Here is a 24229-nt window from a genome sequence, read left to right as displayed (position 1 = left end):
GGATAATGGCCAAGGCCCGCAGTGCTGGCGCCATATACCCAGTGCTCTCCTGTAGGACAAAGAACACCATCGCTTCTTCCTCTTCCTCATCATTAAAGGAATTCCACAGGTTTGCAACATCCTCTGTCTCTTCTTCTAAAGGCTCTTCAGTGACCTGGCCCAAGACACACACTTTCTTACAAACATTAGAAAGTACCTCTGCCAGTGGGCTCTCCCCCCATTTTTTCAGACTGCTAGCATATGCTATACACATGGTAGTAATGCAGCATTATTTGCTGAGGGAATGAGGTTTTAGGTAACTTATTCCTAGGAATCTCCAATGTCTATCATAACTACAAAGAAAATGTCCGAGAGACAAATACTATCTCTTGAAAACAAAAAAAGTTACAAGAGCTGGGGTGCCTGGGTGGCTCAGTCGGTTAAATGCCCGACTCTTGATCTCAGCTCAGGTCTTGATCTCAGGGTGGTGAGTTCAAGCCCCACATTGGGCTCCGTGCCCAGGGCGGAACCTACTTTAAAAAGGAAGAGGAGAGCTTTACTACATGTGCTATGATCCCTATACCACAGGAGGTAATTTCTGAAATGCCGTGGCCTGGGAGGAGGCGAAGACACGAACGTGCACATGCACAACTGCGTGCGTGTGTGCTCGCACATAGTCGACATTTTTTCATTTTTTTTAGATGCCTTTGACATGCATGCCTTCAACTGCCATTCTTACACAGATGGCTTCCAAATGTACACCTGTGAGGCTTTCCACCTGCATTTCCATTGCCTGCTGGCTACCTTCCCCTGGATGACTGTCTGCAGTCACTTCAACGTCAGTATGTTTAAAGCCAAGCTTTGCTACACGCCCCTCTACAGACTTCCATTTTTCCTCCACAGGCAAAGTGCCGGACTATAGGCAAAGGAAAGCCATTATTAGTTCAATCTAGTGGCAGGTTGATGTAGATTAAAGCAAGGTTTATACAAATCAGATTGACGGTTTTAGATAAGGAGGAGAGAGGCAAAAGTTGGAATAGCCAGTTAAAGGCTATGTCACGAATTCAGGACCTAGCATTCATTTATTCATTCCACTAACATTTATTATGTGCCTATGGTCTACAAGACCCACTTAGCAATGTTCAAAATCTTTATTTATCCTGATTAGTCTCTTTTCCCATATCCCCAAACCAACTACTGTTAATTCTTCCTTCATAATAGTTCTAACATATGGACCAATTATAATGGCTTTCTGTTACCTTATCCTTTAAGGAAAAAAACTTGTATTTACTATTCATTTTGAAATGCATTATAGTGCCTAATACAGGGTCTAGAATAGTAGGTACCCAACAAATATTTGGAAAATTTATTAAGTAATGATGAGAACAAGCCTAAACTATGGAAATGACGCCCTAACTGGCCTTCCTTGCAAGCAGTGTCTCCATTCCTCCAAATGTTAAAGACCATATCCTTTTTGGAAGCCAGTGACTTAGAGATTTCCTTAGATATTAGAATTTCTGCTCTAATTAAGGGCATAAGTTCTATTCTGATTTTTAAAAAGTTATAGTATAGTGAGCAAATAACCCCTAAATGCAGTATCACCTTGTAAAGAGCAGGATGAAGTTGATAGCGAAGGCTACAAACAGAGCGAGGAACCTCAGGTTGTAGAAATTCCTGGCCAGGTAATGCTGAAAAGGAAAGGACAGGCAGAAGTAGAAGAGTTCTGGAAGGGAAAGAGACCTTCCTTCCCTCCAACAGGAGACCTTTTCTGGTTAGAAATTTACACGGGACTGGCCCTACTCCTTGGTAACCATTGTACTAAGACAGTGCTGGACTTCTTATGACTTATTTGGGGAGAAACAGGAGCCATTGATTTAGAAAAGTGGCTCAGAATAATGCTAAAAGGAACTCTGCCCTGGTTTACCCCTCAGGGAATCAAAAGCCTAAACAGGTCACTAGCAGAGGACCGAAATGCTGCTGTTAGGGTGCGTGAGTGCATGCGTGCTCCATGCAGACAGTAAGTCTATTTAGAAATGATGAGTTTTCTACGCCCACAGAAGAGCCTTGCAGCTCCCACCCTGGATGTAGCCAGTCTGTGGCCTAAAGTCTTTGTCCCCTTGCAAGTCACTGCCTCTTCCTCTCCCTCTGCCTCTCCCCCTCAAGGTAGCATTCCCATTGCCATCTTCCCTAGAAAAATCAGCAGTTGGGGCACCTGGGTGGCTCAGTCAGTTGAGCTTCTGACTTCGGCTCAGGTCATGATCTCACAGTTTGTGAGTTCGAGCCCTGCGTCGGGCTCTGTGCTGACAGCTCCGAGCCTGGAGCCTGCTTCTGACTCTGTGTCTCCCTCTCTCTCTGCCCCTCCCCCACTCGTGCTCTGTCTCTGCCTTAAAAACAAATAAAAATTAAAAAAAATTAAAACAAAAAAGAAAAATCAGCACTTGAGGACTGGAATGATAGCAGTTTGGGAAAAGCTCTCAGTCTCTCTGTGTAGGAGGCTCTCACCAATGGTGTTGGGGAAGGTGTTGTCCTGACCATCAGCAGCTGCACCTCAGTGGGCAGTTTGTCAGAGAAAGGACATTACAAGCTATGCTGAGGGCTGATTGCAGGTGGAATAACAAAGCTTCCAAGGAGTAACAGGAGAACCTAACATAAGAATATTCTTTCTGCATCCCAAATGGTCTGGCCGCTTCTGAGCTCTGGACTATGACAGGCTAAGTGAGCACATAACACATGAGAGCTCACTGGCAGAGAGCACAGGGCATCCAGTGCTGGGTAGAGGGGCTGGAGCACTTGGCTTTCCCCAGGCTAGCCTCTTTTCCTTTTCCTCCAACACAAAAGGAAACAACAGATGAATGAGAGAAGAAAAGGAATGAGAAAGACAAGGAAGCATAACGAAGCAAACAGTGAAACAGAATCAGTGACCACTCGTCTGAGGTCTGCACCGGGAGCATGGCCAGGCTACAGTGCTTACCAGTAACTTGGTCTGATAGATTTCCAGCCCTTTGAAGAAATTAGCCATGAAGGCTTCAGGCTTCTCAACTTTCTGGCCCCGTCGCCGCTTCTTCTTCTTTCACTTCTGCCCACAGGGCGTCGCTTGCTCTTCCTCCTTGGCCGTACCCTCCTTCTCCCCATCTTCCATGCTGTACGAACAAGAAGCCCACTCAGCACAGAAGGGCAGCAGGGGGCCTGGCCCAGATAGGGAGACTACATTAAAAAGAAATCTTGTAATTACTCCTTGAGGGTGGGAACCTCAGGTCTGTATCATTCCACAGTGCCTGGATGTCAACTTTGCATTTAATGAGCTGTGCCCACTTGGATGAGTCACAATCATGGGCATGTGTCAGTTGTAAATATGTTTGTAGTCTTCTTAAATTCAGCTAAACATTTTTTTTAACTTTCAGAAAAGTTGTCTTTAAATTTTTTAAATGTTTATTTTTGAGAGAGAGACAGAGCATGCATAGAGGAGGAGCAGAGGAAGAAGAGAGACACAGAATCCGAAGCAGGCTCCAGGCTCTGAACTGTCAGCACAGAGCCTGATGCAGGGCTTGAACTCACGAACCACAAGATTATGACCTGAGCTGATGTCGGACGCTTAACCGACTGAGCCACCCAGGTGCCCCGAGTCCTTTACTTTCTTAGACTGCTGGAATTAGTAATAGTACCTTTCTTCTAAGCTTGTGGTAGGAATTAAGTGAGATGCTGTATAAGAGATCTTAGCACAGACCCTGGCATGTAATATGCATTCAGTATCTTAGCACCACCATCAGCATTATACAAAGTTGCTAAGTGTGGGTATTCAATAATTTGTTTGGCGCGATGGTGAAATCCTGGTCTATTGGTGCAATCACAAAGTTAACAAGACCAACAGAATGTGTTTCTTGTATAGCTGGGGTAAAAAAAGTATGTCCAGGACTTGTACAGTATGTGTTTCCTGCATTAAGGGAAATTAAGTTTTCTACCTACCATTGCAACAGAACAGTAGGTGCTATATCAAGAGCTATGTGCTGTAGCACCTCAAGTAGACGAAGCTACCAAGAACTTACTCTGTCTTCTCAGGCTCCCTTTTCCTTCTGCTTCATGTGATGCTTTCATTTCTGCTGCCTAGACAAAAATAACAATCAGGTAAGTTTTCCTCAAGTTAAAGAGATCATGGTAATGAGCCATATATGGCATTGGCCATTTTCATCTCCTTGGTCACAAGTCCTCATGGCTTTCTCTCTTCAGAATGTCTCTGCTCTTCTCAGGATCACGGGACAGAAGTGTCCTGCTATGCATCAAGCTACTCTGGAGAAATGCCAACACAAAGATTTCAAATTTAACAACTCAGTTGTCCTTATTATTCAACTCAGAGAGAAAACCTGTGTTAGGACCCCATGGCCCTGGTCCTACTGCCCCACGTGGTCAGGGTGAGATGGGACACAGATCACACCAGGTCCAATCCAGAACCTGCTTCCACCAGGTTCCTGCCTTGTCTTCAATCCTCTTAACCACCACAATCCCTCTGAATGGTGACCATTGCACTTAGAATAAAATTTAAGCTCCTCACTGAGGCCTGCAAGGTCTATGTGATCATGGCCTTTCTCCCATCCTTGTCTTGTACCCACTTGACTTGTTTACTACACCCAAGACCCGGACCTCATTTTCTTTCTTGGTACATTCCAAATCCTTCCCTGCACCAAGGCCTTTACACAAGCCATATCCTCTGCCTGAAGTATGACTACCCTCGTCTTTCCTGTGCCTGTCACCCTTCAGGACTTGGTTCGAGATGTATTTTCAGAAGTCCCTTGGCCATCCTATTCATACCAGGCCCACATTCACTTTGTAACACATGACTTTGTTCCTATCTTTCAGCATGTGTCACAAGCAATAATTATTTTATTGATTTGTTGTCTTCTTCCACTAGAAGTTAAGCTGTTTTAAAGCAAAAATTTTGGGGGCGCCTGGGTGGCTCAGTTGGTTAAGCATCCGAGTTCAGCTCAGGTCATGATCTCGCAGTCCGTGAGTTCAAGCCCCGCATCGGGCTCTGTGCTGACAGCTCCGAGCCTGGAGCCTGTTTCGGATTCTGTGTCTCCCTCTCTCTCTGACCCTCCCCTGTTCATGCTCTGACTCTGTCTCAAAAATAAATGAATGTTAAAAAAATTAAAAAAATGTTTTAAAGCAAAAATTTTGTCTCTCTTGTTAACCAATGGATACCCATACACTAAGAATACAGCCTGGCATGTAGTAAGCCAAGAATGAATTTCTATTAGGTATCAAACTCTGTCTGGGGCCTGGGGCTACATCAGGGACCAAAACACAGTAAATAATTTTGCACCAAGGCCTATGGCTCTGACGCTTCCATCCCTGACTCTCCAAAATTAGGTGCGAGTTTTCCCCTATACATTTTCTTTACCTGGCACCCCTCCTTCCTAACATTTTTCATGCTTGTACTGACTTCCACAATGTCCTTTTTTCCCCACTAAATTATAGGGATGATGCACTTCTCATTCACCATTGTATCCTCAGAGTCCAAAACAGTGAGAAGCACATACTAACTATTTAATAAATACTAACGAAATGAATGAATAAATGAATGAATAAATGAATAAATACTAACGAAATGTCTTTGGGCTCTGATGTCTTTGTACTTCTCTCCACATTGTTTTTAGGGCCAGAACGGTGCTGTGAGTGGATGCTGCAGTGGAGGGGAACACCCAGAACCTTCCATGACCAAGGGGACTCTGAATTACTGTTATTCCCTTAATCTAGTCAAGTGATCAAAGTCCAAATTGGATAGTGGGTGCATCTCAAAAATAAAAATGACGCTAAATCATATGATATCATTTGGACCTTTTGGGACACTGCAGAAGTTTCAAAAGAAAGGTCTCTCCTTATGCTTTGTAGGTTTCTCCCTATCCGAAAGTTTGCTTTATACTTCACTTTTATGAAAGACCTCCATCAGTACCTGTTGATGCTAAGTGAAAGAAATCCAGAAAGGATTTTTGCTTTTATGAAATGATAAACTTTTCTTTGCTTTATGCCATTTCCGCTCACAAAAGGTTTTTACAGGAACGCTCTGATTTGGATAGTGAAGGAAACCTACACCTAGTTTTCTATGCTTTCGGTTCACTGAAGAAACCTGTATGCCTAAGAACTAACCTTCTAACAAAGATGTGGAAGGCCATCAGGTGTGAACTCTACAAGGTCAGCTGAAAACCACTCAGCAGCAAGACCCTGAGATAACCATCTGAGTCTTGCTTTCCCCAGACCTGGAAACTGCAAGATCAGGATATGGGAGAGCTGGTATCTGCACGATGTTTTCCTGGGGAATTGGTATCAGAGCTGATTGCAAGTCTATTTCTGGGCGTAAATAAAGAGGACAGAACAACTTATGCTTACCTGTGCTCTCCTTTTCTTCTGTACAGTACTCTCTAGTGTAGGGGGTTCATCCTTGCCAATAATCTCAGAGAGATCACCCAAACCCACTTCAGGCCCATGCTTTAAGCCACCTTCTTTCTTTGAGCGGAATCCAAAGAGATCTGACATGATATCTGCATCTCCTTTCTCACCCTTGACGAAGTGGACTAGTTCTGGTGTAATACCTGGCTCAGTCACCTCTGCCCGCTCAGCCTCCATGGCATCGTCATGGATACCAAACTGGGTTGGGTCAGGCATGTCACCCAGGATCTTGGTCACTCTGATGTTCTTTGCCCCTTCCACTAGGCCCCCTCCAAACACCGTGTTCCAGAGGATCTGAAAGATTCCTCCCAATATGGTGAAGAACAACTGGAATAGCCCCACAAATAACATCCAGAAGAAGAGAAGAACACCTTCACCAGCTCCTTCACGGTCATCTTCTTCACCTTCCTGTACTGCTTCCTGAAGTTCTTCAGGGTTGCCTTCTTCAGGAAGTTGGCAACGTTTTCTTCACTGAGGCACAGGCCATGGCAAATGCAGAGGCAGACTCAAAAGACTTGTCATCCTCCTCTTCCCCCTCAATTTCTAACGTGTAAGAAGAATCTTCATCTTCCTCCTCCTCTTCTGGCCTTTCGGCTGAGTCAGATTCAGAGATCTGAGACGCTAACTGCATTTCAAAGATGGTATCCTCACAGAAGTTCACAAACAGTTCCATCTTTTCTTGCTCTCCACCTTCATTGACCACATCAAAGATGAACTGCCGCTTAGATTCCTTCACTTGCGGCTTCTCCCACTGGGTTCGACTGGATTCACTGATCTCAAAATAAACGCGCTCAATTTCTTGGCCCCACCCATGATCTCAATACGTCCTAGGTAGGGTTCGAAGTAATTTAGTACACTTTCCGCTGGGTCCAATAGGCACTTAAGGCGAGAATCATTTGGCATGTGTTCGGAGAGATTTGTCAATAACACTGCCACATTAAACCCTATGTCCTTGGCTGGCTCATGAAACCGGTCTACAAAATCAATGTAATTAAACATATCATTTTCATCAGCTTCTGCACATGAAAGGAGAAAGTCAATCTCTGACTGTGTGTACTGTTTTTGCCCTTCCATGGCCTTCTGGAATTCTTTTTTGGAGATAATCCCTTTACCATCTGGGTCATATTCTTTGAAGGTGTCTGAGCTGGTTAGGTCTTTAAGTTTCAAGAACATGTCAAAGAATTTCAAGATCATTTCTACATTGGTAGATGACTCTACCAGCGTGTCAACCATCTGCTTGCCAATAGTTCCATTTACCACATTCCCTGTGAGGCAGGTTCAAAAAGACATACAAATATATAAATAAACCCAAGTCATCATGTAACTGGTCAGGTAGCTACCTCTAGAAGAGTTGTGTGTCCAATGAGTCGGCTCTTTTCGACCGTGATGGTTTAGAAATGGGTAGGACGGAGCAGCAAGCCATAAAGACTACACCACTAGGAGCCAAGGGGGAAGAAACAAAGGGAAGAAGGAGATGGCCACGCCAGTGCCTTTTATCTGGCCTGGGGCCTGGGAAGTGGTTTCATTATCAGATTATTGGGGACACATAGGGATAAGTGGTGCCCCTTATCCCCTTAGACCTAGGAGGGTGCCCAACTAGATGGCTGGCATACACACTGGCAGCCAGATGTACTGAAAAGCAATGGGGAGAGGGAGAGGATAGGGTAGAGCAAAGCTTGGAGGTTTTCCCCAGTTCATTCTGGCTTTCCTATTGATATAAAATGAGTTGGTTTCAGGCTCTGTCCATCAGACCATGTGCCCCTCACTCATTTTTTTTGTTTCTGAAAATTTGGCTTTCTAACCAACGTCATACGGCATCAATGACCTGCCAGAAGGACAATCTGCGTGATTAGTATGGTTAGTGCTCAGACCAATTACAGTTGTGTGAATGCCTAGTTATACCAAACAGCCCAACCTTCCAGGAGGGACAGAAGCATCACCACCATGTCCTGAAGGAGATCCAAGAGTTCCTTCAGCAGCTCGATCTGATTGGAATCCTAGAACAGAAACAGGAGATACCCCTGAGCTATCTGATCCCTCAGCAAAGTATAGGGCAGTGAGCAAGAGCCTGCTCTGGAAAGGTTAGGTGAAGGTTGCGTCCATTGTGAATGTGGACGTCGTATCATCCACTGTTTGGAGCAATGGGGAGGCTCACTGCTGCAGGACTCATCCAATAGAGCTCTTTTAGTTTCCCTTTTATCAGCACAATGTGGCAGAGACACCACTTGTTGTCCAAAACTATGGAACAACCCAATCCACTGAAGGCATCAGTTATCTCTACGAGTGCATGTTGTTCTTTATACTGGCGAATTATCAGGTGAGCTTTTGGGGAATACTATTGCAGTCCAATTAAGGTGTCAAGGTTATAACACCAAGTGGGTTCTCCTTTCTTTCTGGATTAATTTAGGGTCTCCTGATTCTAATTGGTGGTGATCTGGCTGCCACTGGTCCCTTAAAATGTTATATAATTGAGGCTATTCCTCTGGATGGTTTTGATACTAGTCTGTTTGGTTTTCACTTCAGCATTGCAGACGGGGCATTGCCAAGTTACCCCTCTGTTTTCAACTCTATGTCACAGAAGGAAAATAATCCTTGGAAGATAGGAGGTGGGCAGTCTCAGGGTGAGATTAAAAAATGCATTCTGGGCCACACTTCTTGTACAGACTCTCTCTCTCACAAATACACAGTTCTTTGTCTTGTCTTTCAATCAGAAGGATTTGCCCCCTCTTTGGTGTGGGTCATAGCCATACACAGAATATCACAGAAGTGTGGAATATTAAGAGCTGGAAGAGACCTCACATCATTTGTTCTAATTCCCAACATTTCATAGATGATGGAACCAAACACCAGGAAGGGGAAGTGACTTCCTGAAAGTCACCAGTGAGGAGGTTGCAGGGCCAGGCTCCCGTCTCCAGAGCCTCTGCACTGCACTGCCCTGGCTGAGCTGACAGGAGTGGACCTATTACTGCCAAATTAGCAGCGCTCCCAAGAGCTCTCTCCTCCCATTAAGGCCAGAGTCAAAAGGGGAAAAATGAAAGGGTTAAATAGCACATTCCAGAAGAGAGGAGGCAGATGTGATAGCCTTGAAAATTTTAGATACACGTTACTTAAATTAATGCTGCAAATGTTACTCTAATCAGCCTGAAACATATCCTGAAGTTCTCCCTCATGGGTTGCCATGGAGAGAGGTGATCGACAACCACATACACTACATTTATTTGTTCATAATAAATGCTCTGAGCGATTCTGATTCATCTTGCCAGAGAGATGGGGAGTGAGAAGGAAAGGCAGAGACAGGGAGGGAGGGGAAGCCAAGGTAAGAAAGAAGGGATGTATGAATTACAGAGACATGCAGACATTTGACAGACCCAGACAGGGCTGATAGATTGTCATAAATTGACAAAACAGTGACGAGGAAGCATAAAGGATTAGCATCATAAAAAGCAAGTGTTGAGGCAATTATGAAAGGACAGTTTGGTGGGACACAAGGAAGGAAGCTGCATCCATGCAAAACCTGTCTGGGCCCCCCCCCACCGACCCCACTCCCCAGGCATTTCTTCCTGTCTCCCATTGAAGCCTCAGTTTTAAAAGTGAGATCTAATCTGCAAGGCTTTTCTAGCCATTTGATCAAGCAGCCACATCCACACGGGGGGGGGGGGGGTGCTGATTTCACATTTCACACCAATGACACAGCAGGGAAGGGCCACAGTACCTGAGAGAGTTTCATCTGCATGTTAGCAAATACGTGCAGGAAGCCGACCACTGCATCCCACAGCCTGCTGTGAGCCAGGCTCTGTTGGTTCCCAATGCAAGGGCCCTATGGAAAGGAGGGCATCCTTATTTCACTTAAACATTATGAGCCGCTCTGCAACTTGCCCTAGTAAATGCATATGAGACCTGCTTCTATTAGCAGATAGCTCCTTCCAAAAGGCATCTATTTTGTGGGTCAGTATTTTTCCCAAGGTTATTCCTTTTTGCCCCCTATTGTAGGAACCTAGACCTACAAAACACCACTAGGAATTCCACAGTGCACTGATTTTCAGATATTTTTGTGTAGCTTCAGAATGCGTTCTTCAAATAAAATACTACAATGAAGAACATGATTTAAGAGTTAAATGCTCTGGTTGATACAGGACTGAAAACCCGTCCTGCCCACCTCTCACCTACACCTTGGCCTAAGAGGGATTCTGAGGAACTTCAGGCTTCCACAATTTGAAAAGCAAGCCCTACTGTTTTCAGTCAAAGCTATACATAAATGCATGATCACATAGCTATCAGGTAAAAAAAATGTGGATAATATTGCTAACGTTCAACTGCCTTTAGGGTCTTCATATCATTAACGTAAACTTTAGATGGAATATCATCTCTACCTTTTCTGAAAGCCAAACATAGAGGGATGACTTCATTCCCAGTTTGCATTTTCCGTTAATAACCTTTCCTCTTTTTACATTATTGAATCAACACTTAAAAAATAAACTGTTTGGAATTCTTCCACATGGGAGATTTGTCTATTCTTTCTTATATATTTAGTCATTTATTCACATTAATATGGACTTCACATCTTCATCTTCTGCTTTGGGTTATCATCCAATACTACTTTATTTATTTTGTCACTCAAATTTTTCCAGTTTTGGCCACTGGGAGCTCTTTCAGTTGGCTCCTGTGTCCCTTGGACATAACCCCATCTTTTTTTTTTTTTTGCATTTCCTTGCACTATAGGATTCCCAGGCTCATCTGATAGATTTCTTGCCCCAGCACTTGGACCAGCCCTTTCTCTAAGAAGCCTGGTTCCTCTCACTGGAGAATGGTATTAGAAGCCATTAGAAACCAGCTAGTTGTGCTTGCTTCTACTGCGATGTCATTACTTTAAGGCCCTCTCAGCTGACAGAGCAGCAGGTATTTGTGTATACAAATATATAGAAATGTTTCTATCTGCATTAGTATTAAGTTGAGCATGAACTTAGCATACTGATGTAGCCAACTCTAATGCACTTCCACTGGGGTCATCTAGCTGCTTCTCCTTGTGTATCTGTAACCTTCCATTCACCAGGGGGAAACCTTGCCCATGCCATTTAATGACTGCTCACTTCCATTATATATGTAGAATGGGTACAGAATTATTAACACAAGAAAAACTTTAGCAACTAAAGTGTTCATGTACAGTTCCTTTTGCCTTTGGTCTTACAGTCTGTATTCACTTCCAAAGTTTCTTAGGTCAGTATCTTATTCCCCACCCCTTCAGGGAGATCATTTTTTACATTTTTTTATACACTTAGATTCTTCTGTCATTTTCTGCCTTCATTTCTCATTATTCACTCTTCCTTATAGTTTATTTTGTTTTTATCCTTTAACTCATCTCCAAATCACTCTTCAATAATAAATTTCCAAAAAGAACACATGTAGCATCTAAAGTTCTAGAAAAGCCTTGGCAGAATGTCCAGGGGAGAGGGCAGCACAAGAGATATTGCCTGCCTTCCTAAGTCATCTAAGCTTGTTGAAAAAAATCATCGTTCGTGCATTTGGTATCTGATCCGTAGAAGCCCCTAGATTATTTTTGGAACAAACCAGCTGTTGTAAGGAACTTACATTCACCAAAAATAAGCTTTTTTTTTTTCCCTTTTGGGTTAAGTGCTCCAAGGGAAATTCTGAAGATTAGAATGGGTTCCACAGAGAGCAAATCAAATGCCTGTCAAATCTGTTCAATGCCCTTCACAGGTATTTCACATTCTGTCACCCTTCAGATCAGTCACCTGCTTCTACCTTTCTCTCGCCATGTTCTCACAATCCTTGAGTAAAACAAGGGCTGACCTCTCCCTTAAAATATTCCTTTTCAAGTTGATAGTTCTGTATGTAGTTAATAAGCAAATATAATTGGAGTGTGCTGGTTGGCTCATGAGATGGTTTTTAAATATATCTTGTGGGGCGCCTGCGTGGCTCAGTCGGTTAAGCGGCCGTCTTCGGCTCAGGTCATGATCTCGCGGTCCGTGAGTTCGAGCCCCGCGTCGGGCTCTGTGCTGACCGCTCAGAGCCCCGAGCCTGTTTCAGATTCTGTGTCTCCCTCTCTCTGACCCTCCCCCGTTCATGCTCTGCCTCTGTCTCAAAAATAAACGTTAAAAAAAAATTAAAAATAAAATAAAATAAATAAAATAAATAAAATAAAATAAAATGAAATGTATCTTGTATTACATCCTAGAGGACTATGATATGGCTATGTACATTAGAAATTATGCCTGAGTACAACCGTTTACAGTTGTTAACCCTGTAGGCATGACCACAGAGCTGTTTTAAACAGCGAAAGAGCACTTGTGTCAAGATCTAATGTTCAACTGAAATTCATTTCTTGACTTGACTGCCACTGGACAGAGTTTATGTGCTGCTAAGTTACCTTTTCCATAGAGTGAATTTCTGAGAACTAGTAGGCTGTCATAATTCTGTTTTTGATCTAAAGACTCAGGATAACCCCATTTATACCTTTATTCCTTCATTCTATCAATTACTCCACTCCATTCTCCATGCTTACTGAACACCTAGGTGCTGCTTGTGCTAGAAATGAAGAATTTAGTAGGTTGAATGAGAAATTTTCTGTCTGCAGCAAGTTTTCAGTCCATAAGGGAAAGGAAAACGTAACTAGATAAATGCAGAGTAGGACAACGCTATGACTAGGTCACAGAGAGGGAGATTAACTATAGCTTCCCATAGAGGGTAGTGCTGTTGGGAGTACTCCCGTACAACTGGCTCCTATCTGTCGGTAAATATTGTCAGTGCTAGGGCCAGATGCACAGTCCATATATGCATCCAAATATTCTGTATGGGATACAGAACATGGGAATGTTAAAAATGTTCTGTTTTCAGGCATGCATTCTATAGCACATACCTGGATGTATTCTGTAGAGAATTGAAATCTGCTTCGTGACTGCCAGAGCTTTGGAAAAGTTGTGCTGTCCAGATTCATCAATGATGTCCTTCCTGAATAATACCAGTAGAAATCACTGATTGATTCCTAAGAATAAACAAGTAGAGTTTAGTATTTCTCAAATTTCAGTCCGTGATGCTAAACCCAATGCTCAGGAAGAGTACAAGAGAATCCTACATTTTTATGACCTCTTTGTAGAGATAGAAACCCAGGACTCGGGCCACCTGGGGCTCAGTCAGTTAAGCATCCGACTTCTGCTCAGGTCATGATCTCATGGTTCATGAGCTTGAGCTCAGTATTGGACTCTGTGCTGACAGCTCAGACCTGGGAGCCTGCTTCCGAGTCTGTGTCTCCCTCTCTCTCTGTCCCTCCCCGACTCATGCTCTGTTTGTGTCTCTCAAAAATAAATACACATTAAAAAAATTAAGAAAAAGAGAGACTCAGGACTCTGAGAAAGCACAGACGTACCTCATCCCTAGCATCTTTTATGTACATATACCCCCTTTAAAAAAGAACAGATAGGAAAGAGGATAGTGTTCAGCTGGACGTTGGTGACCATGATGTAGGACAACTTACTCACAATGAAAAACATACATTAAAGGCAATACTGATTATCATCCAAAAAATGGGCACAATGGAGGCAACACATCAGCTGACACTGTTAGGTGCCACGTATTGTTCTGACCCGCTGCATACGTTTAACCTTTCCATCTTTACTATCCTAGGAGATGGGTGCTACCCATTTTACAGATGAGAAAATTGGAACACATGGAGGTTAAACAGATGGCTCCAGGTCACAACTGTAAGCTGCAGAACCAGGGTGAAGATCAGCAGAGAGAAAAGAGAATCTTTTTATGTTTGTGTAGATTTTCCCGATATTATTTGGAATTCTTTCCAACAGCTGAACCGAGTGACTTCCTAAGCACAAAGCGACTTCTTAACTCATTCCCACCATCGATGTACCTCTGTTTCCTAGTAAAAAAATCTGTTTTCATTCATGCATTGTGGCTCTAGGGCACTGCGGTGAGGTTTTCACCGGCAAACTGAAGTAAATTAGCATTTTATAACAGATGATTTGATATTTAACCAAGTTCCCTATTTCAGTCTTCAACACACATATTTAGGTGTTTGACTTCCCCTAAGTGTGTGGACATAAATTATAATCCTTTTTTCTTTTTTTTTTATTTCAACGTTTATTTATTTTTGGGACAGAGAGAGACAGAGCATGAACGGGGGAGGGGCAGAGAGAGAGGAGACACAGAATCGGAAACAGGCTCCAGGCTCCGAGCCATCAGCCCAGAGCCCGACGCGGGGCTCGAACTCACGGACCGCGAGATCGTGACCTGGCTGAAGTCGGACGCTTAACCGACTGCGCCACCCAGGCGCCCCTATAATCCCTTTCTTATTGGGGCTTGACCGTACGCGGGGCCTTCCCTGACCCCATGGTAACTGTACTCAGCTTCTGGAGACGTGCGTGAGCCACGCCACCGTCCTAGACCCACTCACCTGCAGACGCAGGAGATAGTCCACGGTACTGATGATGACATTTACAGTGGTGGTGTTGCCCATCTGAGTCCGCAGGAAGTTCTGGAAGTCTGAGAACACCAGGGCTGGGTCAGAGCCTGTTCCCAGCATGCCGAGGGAGCTGGGCAAGCCCCCTCGGCTGAACTCAGAAGAGACGTGCTACGTGAAAAGCCTGACACAAGGCCATCCTGTTTGGGTCCTGGCAGGTCCTAGTACGAGTTCTGCCCTGAGCCCTCCCACCTGGTGATGCCAGAAAGTGGACTTAATGAGCCCTGAGGGACTTGACAGAAAGGGGAGGGTGTTTAGATTCACCATCTGAAGCTTCTGGAAGCAACTTAGCCTGGGTGGCACTAAATAACATCAGCCCTGACGTTAAAGTTCCTTTTACATAAGGTGTTTTTTTTTTTTTTTTTTTTTTTTTTGGAATGGATTAGCTGTCGTCCTTCAGCCAACAGCTGGTTGTATTAAATGTGGCATCCTGAGCTGAATCATAATTTGGCACCTGAATGTTGTTTTCCTTTGACAAATCAATCTGTTCCACTTACCACTGTTATGTCCTTCACAAAGTAACTGCAGGAATCTAAAGAGATCTCGTGTAAACTCGTCATTCTGGAGTACTTTTTCACCTTGAAAACAGAATACTGGTGAGCATTTGTTTGGCTTCTCAACACAGAACACTTTCCGATGCAAAACAGCAGCAAAATGATAACAGGCCTGTGTCAGAACAGTTCGGAAAGGGAACTTTAACTGCAGGGGGGAAAAGCCCGATTAACCTGGAGCTGAGGCCGCAAAATGCAATGACCAACAAAGCTAAAATGTTCAGCCCCCCCACCTTCCATGCATTTGTAAGGAAAACAGCTAGGCTAAGGGCAGTAACGGTGCACAGTCCATACCCATGCTTTACAGATGGAAGACAGTTCCTTAATTAGGCATCGAACTGCTGAGTTAAGCTTCACATGCAACCACCAAGCCTAAAATGTGTCCGCACTGCAGCAACTAATAAGGTCCCTGAGGGCTCTCATACATGGTAGACAACTTGGGCCAGAAACTCAAACTTACCACGCTCACGGACAATGACTGGGGATAAGAGAAAAACAGAAGAATGCAAAGTAAGAAAAATCATAAAGACCATGATAAACTGTGTCTAGTTAAGATTGGCTCTATGGACACATCCAGCCTTTATCAAAGCTACTGATGGAAATATTGTGCTGAAAGTGAGCACACCCTTGCACATTTAGATGCACCGAGCAGGGGCTCTAACAAAAATAGTTAACGAAGGTGGAAATCAGGAAGAGAATGGCCTTCACATTCATTCGTTACTTACGTGTTCCTTCCTCAGTAACCATCCCCAGGCCTTCAGCTTTATTCTGCCTCTCAAATGCATTCAAATCAAGGACACTTGTAACAGACAAGAGAAAACAAGGTTCAGGGCTATGCACGCCGGGAAATGGATTTCTAACGTCACTTGTACCTATTGACTAAGAATCTTGTCATTATTACCATAAATGGCCTAACACATTACAGTGTGGTTGAAAGTGTGACAGTTCCCTGGGTTTGCGCCAAGCGGTGTTGTCCAAGGATGCCCACAGCTCACAGACATGCACGGAGAAGGGTCAGAAAGAGTTACAGCTGCCCTTGTTTGTCCAGTTTGAGCCCTTTCTTACGCATGAAGATTTACAAAGGTTTCTCAAGTAGAGTTGGAATAATCTGCTTCTAAGAGTTCCCAAAAGAAAGTTGACTTCAAATTGCACTAATTAACGCTCACCTCCTGCATTTACCTATTCTGAGAATCACAAGGAACTGTAGTTTTTAGTGCTCAGAATGAACATTGATGGAAAGGGCTACAAATTTCAGATTTCAAAGGGCCACACCCTTTTAGAATTCTTGCATCATTCAGAAGCCAACAGCAGCTGGATGAAGCTTTCGGGGGGCAATGGTGTCCGTAGTATTCCTGAACCTGTAACAAGCTGGCCCCTTTTTTTTTCTTGTTCCCACACTTTCTCCAAATTTCTCAGTCACAGACACCACCAAATCCTACTTAGCCAGGAGCCACGAGCACCACCACAGAACTTGATAAAGAGGACAATGTATAATCATATTATTTCCAATTGGGACTCATTCTAGTTCTCTGACAGGCTCTAACTCCTTCCCAACTCTGAAAGACTTTACAGAACCATATAAGGTCTCACAAAAATCTAGCTGTTAGGGTAGCTTGTGGCTGAGTCCTTTAAGAGTCCACAAAACTTTGCCTTCCTTTTACCACTGGGCAAAGGAAATGACCGTTGGATTGGAAAGATGTTAGGGAAAAATCCAGCATTTCTTCCCCCTTTTAGGGAGCCACAGATCTTCTGCAACTTAGATACATTTTAAAGAGAAAACAGTGAAAATTCCTACTGCCATGTTGTTGGTTTTTCTCAGATCCTGCTGTAAACAGGGTCTTCTCAATAACATAAAACCATCCTTCTATTTGGGTTTTGCTGTCAAGGGAAACAGGGCCTTTGGACATAGCTGCTTTAAAGCAGCAGTTCTGATTCAGCAGACAATCTGGAGACATTTCTGACCCTTACAGTGTTCCAAGCCACCCATTTCAAATGTTTTAACTTCTCTGTTTCAATATTTTACAAATACGTATTATTTTATAATCAGTAGAGAAGCATAAAAATATCCTAAAACTTCTGTGAGAACTCAGTTGGCTTCTAAAGGTATGTCACTTGTCTCTCCAAGCCATCATTATAAATGAGTTTAGTAATAGGAAGTGTTACAGACTACTAAGAGAACACTCAGAAATTTAATTGAGAATTTCATGAGCAATATGGAACTGGGCTGCCTTGATTTTTGCCATCTCTGAGTCTACATGTACTATTTTACACTGGGTCAGGTCAGACACTATCACATTTTCTTTTCCTGAGAGAAGTAATAAATGGATTGGTTATGGTAGGGGGAAAATGGAGCTCAGTATAAGGGATTGTACCGCAGCTCAAATATGCTCCCTACAACCCCTGGGTACGATATTTACTCCATCAAAGAAGATTAGTAAAATTATGAACTCCACCAAAAGAATGTCCATCCCGCAAATTTTTAAGTGCAAAGCCTAATGCTCTATTTTTAAGAATATTAATTAGAGGAAAATGAGCTAGATAATTATAACTTTGCTTTCTTTTTTTTTTATTTAGAAATTTTAATGTTTGTTAATTTTTGAGAGAGGGAGAGAAAGAAAGAGACAGAAAGTTAACAGGGGAGGGCAGAGAGAGAGGGAGACACAGAATTCGAAGCAGGCTCCAGGCTCTGAGCTGTCAGCACAGTCTGATGTGGGGGGGCTCAAACCTACAAACCATGAGATCATGACCTGAGCTGAAGTCGGAGGCTTAACCAATGAGCCACCCAGGCACCCTTCTTTCTTTTTTTTAAAGCTTACCTATTTATTCTGAGAGCACGTGAGAGCATGAGTTGGGGAGGGGCAGAGAGGGAGAGAGAGGGAAGGAGGGAGGGAGAGAGAAAGAGGGAGGCAGAGAGAGAGAGGGAGGTGGAGAGGGAGAGGGAGAATTTCAAGCAGGCTCCACACCATCAATGCAGAGCCTGATGTGGGGCTTGAACTCACTAATTGTAAGTTCATGACCTGAGCCTAAGCCAAGACTTGGACGCTTAATCAACTGAGCCACCCAGGTGTCCCAACCTTGATTTCTTTCAGAACGAGCTGTAGACTATTCACAATACATATGAATCTTAGAGGATAAACTGACACTTTACTTGGAAAGATTGCTAGCTTGTTTCCAAAATGAGCAAGTATGGTAACCTTATGACCTTTGGCTACACATTGTTCATTCGTCAGGGGGTCAGCCATGAGGTGACGCTTACATACATGGTAATAAAAGTGCGAAGTGTAACACTTTGGTTTTTAGGCTATGGCAAAATATTCCTGGGTTAGGATGTCCCTCTGTCGAAATGGATCTGTCAAATATGTACCCACCCAATACTTACTCAGGCTCCAAGAATTGTTAAGGATGAAGATTAACAAAGTGCCTAATGGGTCTAATGAAAACACAGCATTAGAGTCCTAGTGAGGTATTCCTTCTCTTTTTCATTCTTTTCTGGATTGACTTTTATGAGGATTTATGTTTAGGCGAAACACTCAGCTCTGAGAAAAACAACATACCCCCAAAAAGGAGGTAAAGGTAATTAAAAAACCAAACGAGGTGTTGTGTGTGCGTAATGGAGATTACATTTTCCCTTCTGTATGCTCTTTGAATGTAATCTTACAGACTGGAGGAACAATCCCCATCCTTTTAGCTTTCTAAGGCAGGTAGGTCTTTCCTCAACAATTCCTTGACAAACTATTCTATTTTGTGCTCCTCCTCACCCCATTCTTCTTTCTTCTGAACAGAAAAAAACGCTATAGGTGGTTTTCCCATATTTACCTGCAAGACTGCATTAGGCCGGAAAGGCTTTGAAAGAATCCAGCATCCTTTTTCTCCTTTAGGTAGTCTAGCATTTTCTATAAGGGAGACACATTTTAAAAGGAAAAGCAATGTAAATTATGCCACAAATACTGACCCTCCCAAATGTTACGGAGAAATGCCAAGCCCAGTCACACAGAGTCATATCCAGGTGGTTTGTAATCTTGGGTAAGCATTAGAACCACATAAACCTTTCCATGTGCCTGAGCCCCACCCTCTTGTTATGGAACCAGAATCTCTTTGGATGGACATTTTATTTTATAAAGATCCACTGGCATTTGTGCTAGGGCAGTATAGGAGACCACGGGCATTCATAGATTTACTGTTTAAAGTCTCCCATTTGGGAACAAGCACCAGGACTGTGATCTGTTAAATGTTGCTGAGATAGAATATGAAAAACTCATGTACTCAGTATGGTACCCTGGAGCAAGCTTAGCCAGTAATGAACCCAGTTGAGAGTTCACTGTCTTTCACAATCAGACTTTGTTACCTCTGTTCTCTGTTACTGGGAAGGCAGTAACTTTGTCTGACATCATAAAAATGTAAAAGAAAGAAAGAAAGAAAGAAGAAAAGAAAAAGAAAGAAAGAAAGAAAGAAAAGCAGAAAGAAAAGAAAAAAGGAAAGGAAAGGAAAGGAAAGGAAAGGAAAGGAAAGGAAAGAAAAGGAAAGGAAAGGAAATCAACTGATGGGTGGTGATGGAAGAGAAGAGAAAGTGAAGGGTGTCTTAGAAAATGGAAGTTCTTTCGTGACAAATTGGTTTGGGAAGAGTGAAAGGCTGGGAAAAATTATGTACAATAAGGTAGTTATAAATCTGGAAGTTCTCACAGGCTACATCTCTCTGTGATGTACCCTCACGAATGCCGAGTCTTTGAAATGTCACATTCCTGGGCACACAGATGATTTCAGGCAGAGCCTGGAGGGCCCTGGAGACACCAGAATCTTCCTGTCTCCTGCGACCAGTTTCAACTCAGATTGTTGAATGAGTTCCATGTGCCAGGAGCTCCCATTGGGCTTCCGTGTGTTCTCATAATGCGTGGTGGCAAGAGTTTGTAGTTGCTTCATTCACTGCTGTACCTTCATCCCAGAGCAGAGGCTGACCTTAGTGTTGTCAGCAATCACAATACGGTTACTGAATGAATGAATAAACAAATGAATGAACGGACAAACAGGTGTGTGGGGTTTATGAACTCCACTTAACCAACTGGGCTCCTTGCTCGGGGAAGACAGCTAATACATAAAGATTAAAATAAAAACCTAAGGCTTAGAGAACTTCCTTCAGAGCCTGTTTGTACAAGAAATAAATCATCTGATGATGAAAAATTAAATGTTTTTCTCTTTGAACCATGGGTAAACCCTCTTTATCAAGCCTACATTTATCTGTAGCCTCCTAGCTCTGGTTTTATCTGTGTTCCCAGCCACTCTGAATAATTGGCCACTAAGGGCAAAACACCAGCACAGGTGATTCTGGGTGGCTCCCGCTGTCAGAGTCAACACCTCTTGCCTGAAGTGTGACAGCTGCCAACTGGGAATACCCTGGGAAGTGTGCACTACCAACTTGAGTCCCCAGTACCTGTTGTACACCAGCGTTGCCCCCATTCAGAATGGCGATCCCCAGCTTCAGAGTCTCAACCACCATGGGGCTCATCTCACCTGCCATGGTGAAGATTCGATTGAATTACCAAGGAAACAGAGGGTAAATCACATCTACTGGGCTTTGTTGGGACTCTTTAATGACTTGTGTCACAGTGTGCTATCACTGTGGCAGCTACAGGGCCCATCCACAAATCACAGAATCACCTTTGCTGGCACTTATCATCTGGAGGACCATCTCTGCAGCCCACGCTCATGCAGTCGAGCTTGTTGGTAGAGGGTTTCTGCTTTTCCATTTCCTTCTCCTGGAAAGAAAAAGCAACAACAAAAAACAAAGCAAGGGAAGATTTATTAATCCTCAGGCAATCTGCCATGGTAAGGTACACTGAGGGAGAGAATCTGCTTAAGGAAAGCAACACATGTAATTTTGAACAGAGGAGACATCTGAGGTTGGTTTTCAGACACTATTCAGCTTTCCAAACTGCCCATCCACAATTCACTCCTATGGTGATGATGAATTTCCCACTTTCTGCACTGGTAGGAAACATAGCCCATTCCCTGTAATACTATAATTATAGGAAGTGACCCCGGGTGAAAATGTGTTTGTTTTCAATGTTCCAACATACAGTGAAACCTGCTGAGGGCTCAGGTGAAGCAAATCTGCCTGAATGTAGAGAACACCCATTTATCTAGAATGCTCAGGCCGGGGTGCCTGGGTGGCTCAGTCGGTTGAGCGTCCGACTTCAGCTCGGGTCATGATCTCACAGCCTGTGAGTTCGAGCCCCGTGTCGGGCTCTGTGCTAACAGCTCAGAGCCCAGAGCCTGTTTCAGATTCTGTGTCTCCCTCTCTCTCTGACCCTCCCCATTCATGCTCTCTGTCTCAAAAATAAACATTAAAAAAAATTTTTTTAGAATGCTCAGCCACCATTAACAGAGACTTTACCAAATATGGCATATTAGAATGTCAAGGCCTTCCAGAACTATAATTATAGTTACTTTCACTGTTGTCTACTGTGTCTATAAAAAGGGTACCAGTAAACTAATAAGGTTTTTATCTTGGGAGACTCTGAGTCCTGCATGCCTCAAAATCAAAATTGCTAGTAATTACATTTATAGAATAGTAGTCCAAAAATCACCCTAGTCTCCATTGGTTTCAGTTTTCATGTTTAGACGTTTGAATTTGTCCTTCTCTCGCTCCTGTTGCTACCATATTTGAGTAGGAGTACAAAATTTCCCAGAAGACCAAACCGTGGGGGGTTTGTGGACTGACTGGGTGCCTGCTACTTTTCCTTAGGCTGGAAGAGAGACAACAGAACCATGGCTAACGCATGCGCTCCATGCACGCAGACCTGTGTGCTTGTCACCAGATACACGTGGTGGGCGTGCCACATGGTTAATGTCAGCACCCACCTCTGAAGGTCTGATTGTTGCTTTTGGCTTTGGAGGTGGCCCTGTCTTCAATCTTAGTAAAAACTTACTTCAAATGTCTTTTCCTTGTCTTCCTCTTCTTCTTCGTCCTCCCCACTCTGACAACTCTGGATTCCGTGGAACAGGAAAGGAGGAAACAATTAAAGATAAGCCTAATAAACAAGACTGTTCTACTGTGCAAGGGCAAGGGACAGGATGTAATTGACACGCACCTCAGGACCTCAGCACTTTGTAAGCCAAGAACATTTTGACCACTGCAGGGCAACATTCTACTCGAAATGTCATCTTTGCAGCTACCAAGGGGTTCAGAAATGAGAAATGGGAACACCAAGCTCACAGAGCCAGCAGGGACCTACCTGGTTTAACCACAGACCTGAACTCTTCCACCATATAAAGTTCTGCTGTAAAGGGAGGCAAGAGTGTAGGGAGCTGTCCCTTTCCAAACAAGAGCTCAGGGATTGGCAAGAAGACTGGAGACACCTAGGATGTGAATCCCAAGTGCTCCTTCTCATCATGACCCTGTGGTGCAGCAGCTAAAGGAACAGGTGCTCCTGTACCCCAACTTATCCCTCTTTCTGCCTGATGTGAAGGTTTCACATTGAGAAGGAGCAATTCCCTTACCACTCAGCATTCCGGAGGCCACGGTCATTCTACGTGACATAGGAACAATGTCACTCTGCCTCTGCCAGAGCACAGGCTCTCATTCCAGTGTCTAAAGCCTGTTTCCAAATGTACTGAACTTCCTTCACCTACAGATGTGTTTGAGCTTTTGGATATATTCTGAACATGACTGAAAATGCAAAGACATCTATACACCTAAACTCCATATAGCTGGCTTGGAACTGCTGGGTGAACTGAGCCATTGGCACCCTGTTTCCGCAACGCTTCTGAGTTTCCTGAGGGGGATGGTGGAATGGTTTGCTAATGTCACCCCTATGGCACATGAATTGTGCAGTGCCTGGAGTCCGTGTCATGACCGAGTCCTATGCCCTGCTGTTCAAAATGACAGTTTTCGCGTGTCTGAAGAGGCAAAAGGGAAGAGAGAAAGACTGAGACGATGAGAGCAGAAAACTGAGGTGTACCTTGGCCATCATGCTGGAATAGGAGTGTACAAGGGGTCGTCTTCCAATTTGCTGGAAAGAATGGAGGAATATTTAGCAGGCTCTTTTTTGGACTCAGCAGAAAAGACTAAGAGCCACAGAAATCTTAAATTCTATGTACTAGTGAGTGAATGAACAAACCCCTTCCCCCACCCGGATTCTTAGAAACCGCTCTGAAAATCTGCACCAGCATTGGCTGATGGTGGAATTCAGGGATCAAGGTTACAGTTGTAGGCTCCTCTTCAGCCTCAGTGTCTCACGTTATGACGAGAGGGCTGTGGCTTATGTAGTTTCCCTGGATGTTTCCTGATGGCCACAATAGGGCAGCCAGGAAGAACTGTTTGAATCTGGCACCCCCTTTCCAGGGAGTGCCGTCTGTGGGATGAAAGTGTGGGGCTGGTACAGCCACTCCTGCTCTGAGAGCATACACTCTGCGAGCTGGTGCTGACCTCCCTCCGTGAGAGCTTGCGGCTAAAATGGAATGATCTGATGAAGTGTTGGGTCTGGGTGCTTGTCTGTCTCCTCCTCCTCCTCCTCTTCCACCTTGGGGCATTTCTACACAAACCAATGCAGACAGGTGTTAGGCATGGACCTCAGCACAAGCCACACAACCACATGCGAACAAAGAGAAGGGAAAGCGCAAGGCACACAGTGCATCAGATCAAAGCACAGAGAGAAACCACTATGTCGTATGTATATCACTGGACGAGAAGCCCTTAAGGATGCAAGGTTTGGGACGTAAAATATATATATATATTTTTTTTTCAGCCAAAGAAACATTGCAATTCTCAATTCCAACAAAT

The 24229-nt window shown here is 43.8% G+C and overlaps 1 protein-coding gene across 1 annotated transcript in view; it reads right to left on the bottom strand.

Moving 5' to 3' along the window:
- The window catches only part of RYR3 (ryanodine receptor 3), a 357957-nt gene that overhangs the window by 20354 nt on the left and 313374 nt on the right, over positions 1 to 24229 (bottom strand). The window contains 28 exon segments of the mRNA XM_032593518.1: positions 2 to 154; positions 719 to 895; positions 1444 to 1525; positions 1582 to 1667; positions 2951 to 3119; positions 4023 to 4041; positions 4044 to 4080; positions 6358 to 6779; positions 6782 to 6883; positions 6886 to 7212; positions 7215 to 7682; positions 8333 to 8414; positions 10130 to 10234; positions 13292 to 13319; positions 13321 to 13381; positions 13384 to 13417; positions 14837 to 14925; positions 15400 to 15480; positions 15914 to 15931; positions 16179 to 16252; positions 19270 to 19346; positions 20879 to 20958; positions 21106 to 21144; positions 21147 to 21182; positions 21185 to 21203; positions 22377 to 22433; positions 23409 to 23448; positions 23857 to 23981. Coding sequence (XP_032449409.1) covers positions 2 to 154; positions 719 to 895; positions 1444 to 1525; positions 1582 to 1667; positions 2951 to 3119; positions 4023 to 4041; positions 4044 to 4080; positions 6358 to 6779; positions 6782 to 6883; positions 6886 to 7212; positions 7215 to 7682; positions 8333 to 8414; positions 10130 to 10234; positions 13292 to 13319; positions 13321 to 13381; positions 13384 to 13417; positions 14837 to 14925; positions 15400 to 15480; positions 15914 to 15931; positions 16179 to 16252; positions 19270 to 19346; positions 20879 to 20958; positions 21106 to 21144; positions 21147 to 21182; positions 21185 to 21203; positions 22377 to 22433; positions 23409 to 23448; positions 23857 to 23981 — 3087 coding nt within the window.

This window comes from Lynx canadensis, chromosome B3 (genome assembly GCF_007474595.2).
Source record: "Lynx canadensis isolate LIC74 chromosome B3, mLynCan4.pri.v2, whole genome shotgun sequence".
NCBI classification, from domain to species: domain Eukaryota; kingdom Metazoa; phylum Chordata; class Mammalia; order Carnivora; family Felidae; genus Lynx; species Lynx canadensis.
The sequence above is the reverse complement of the archived record's forward strand: the minus strand, read 5'-3'. Positions and strand labels throughout refer to the sequence as shown.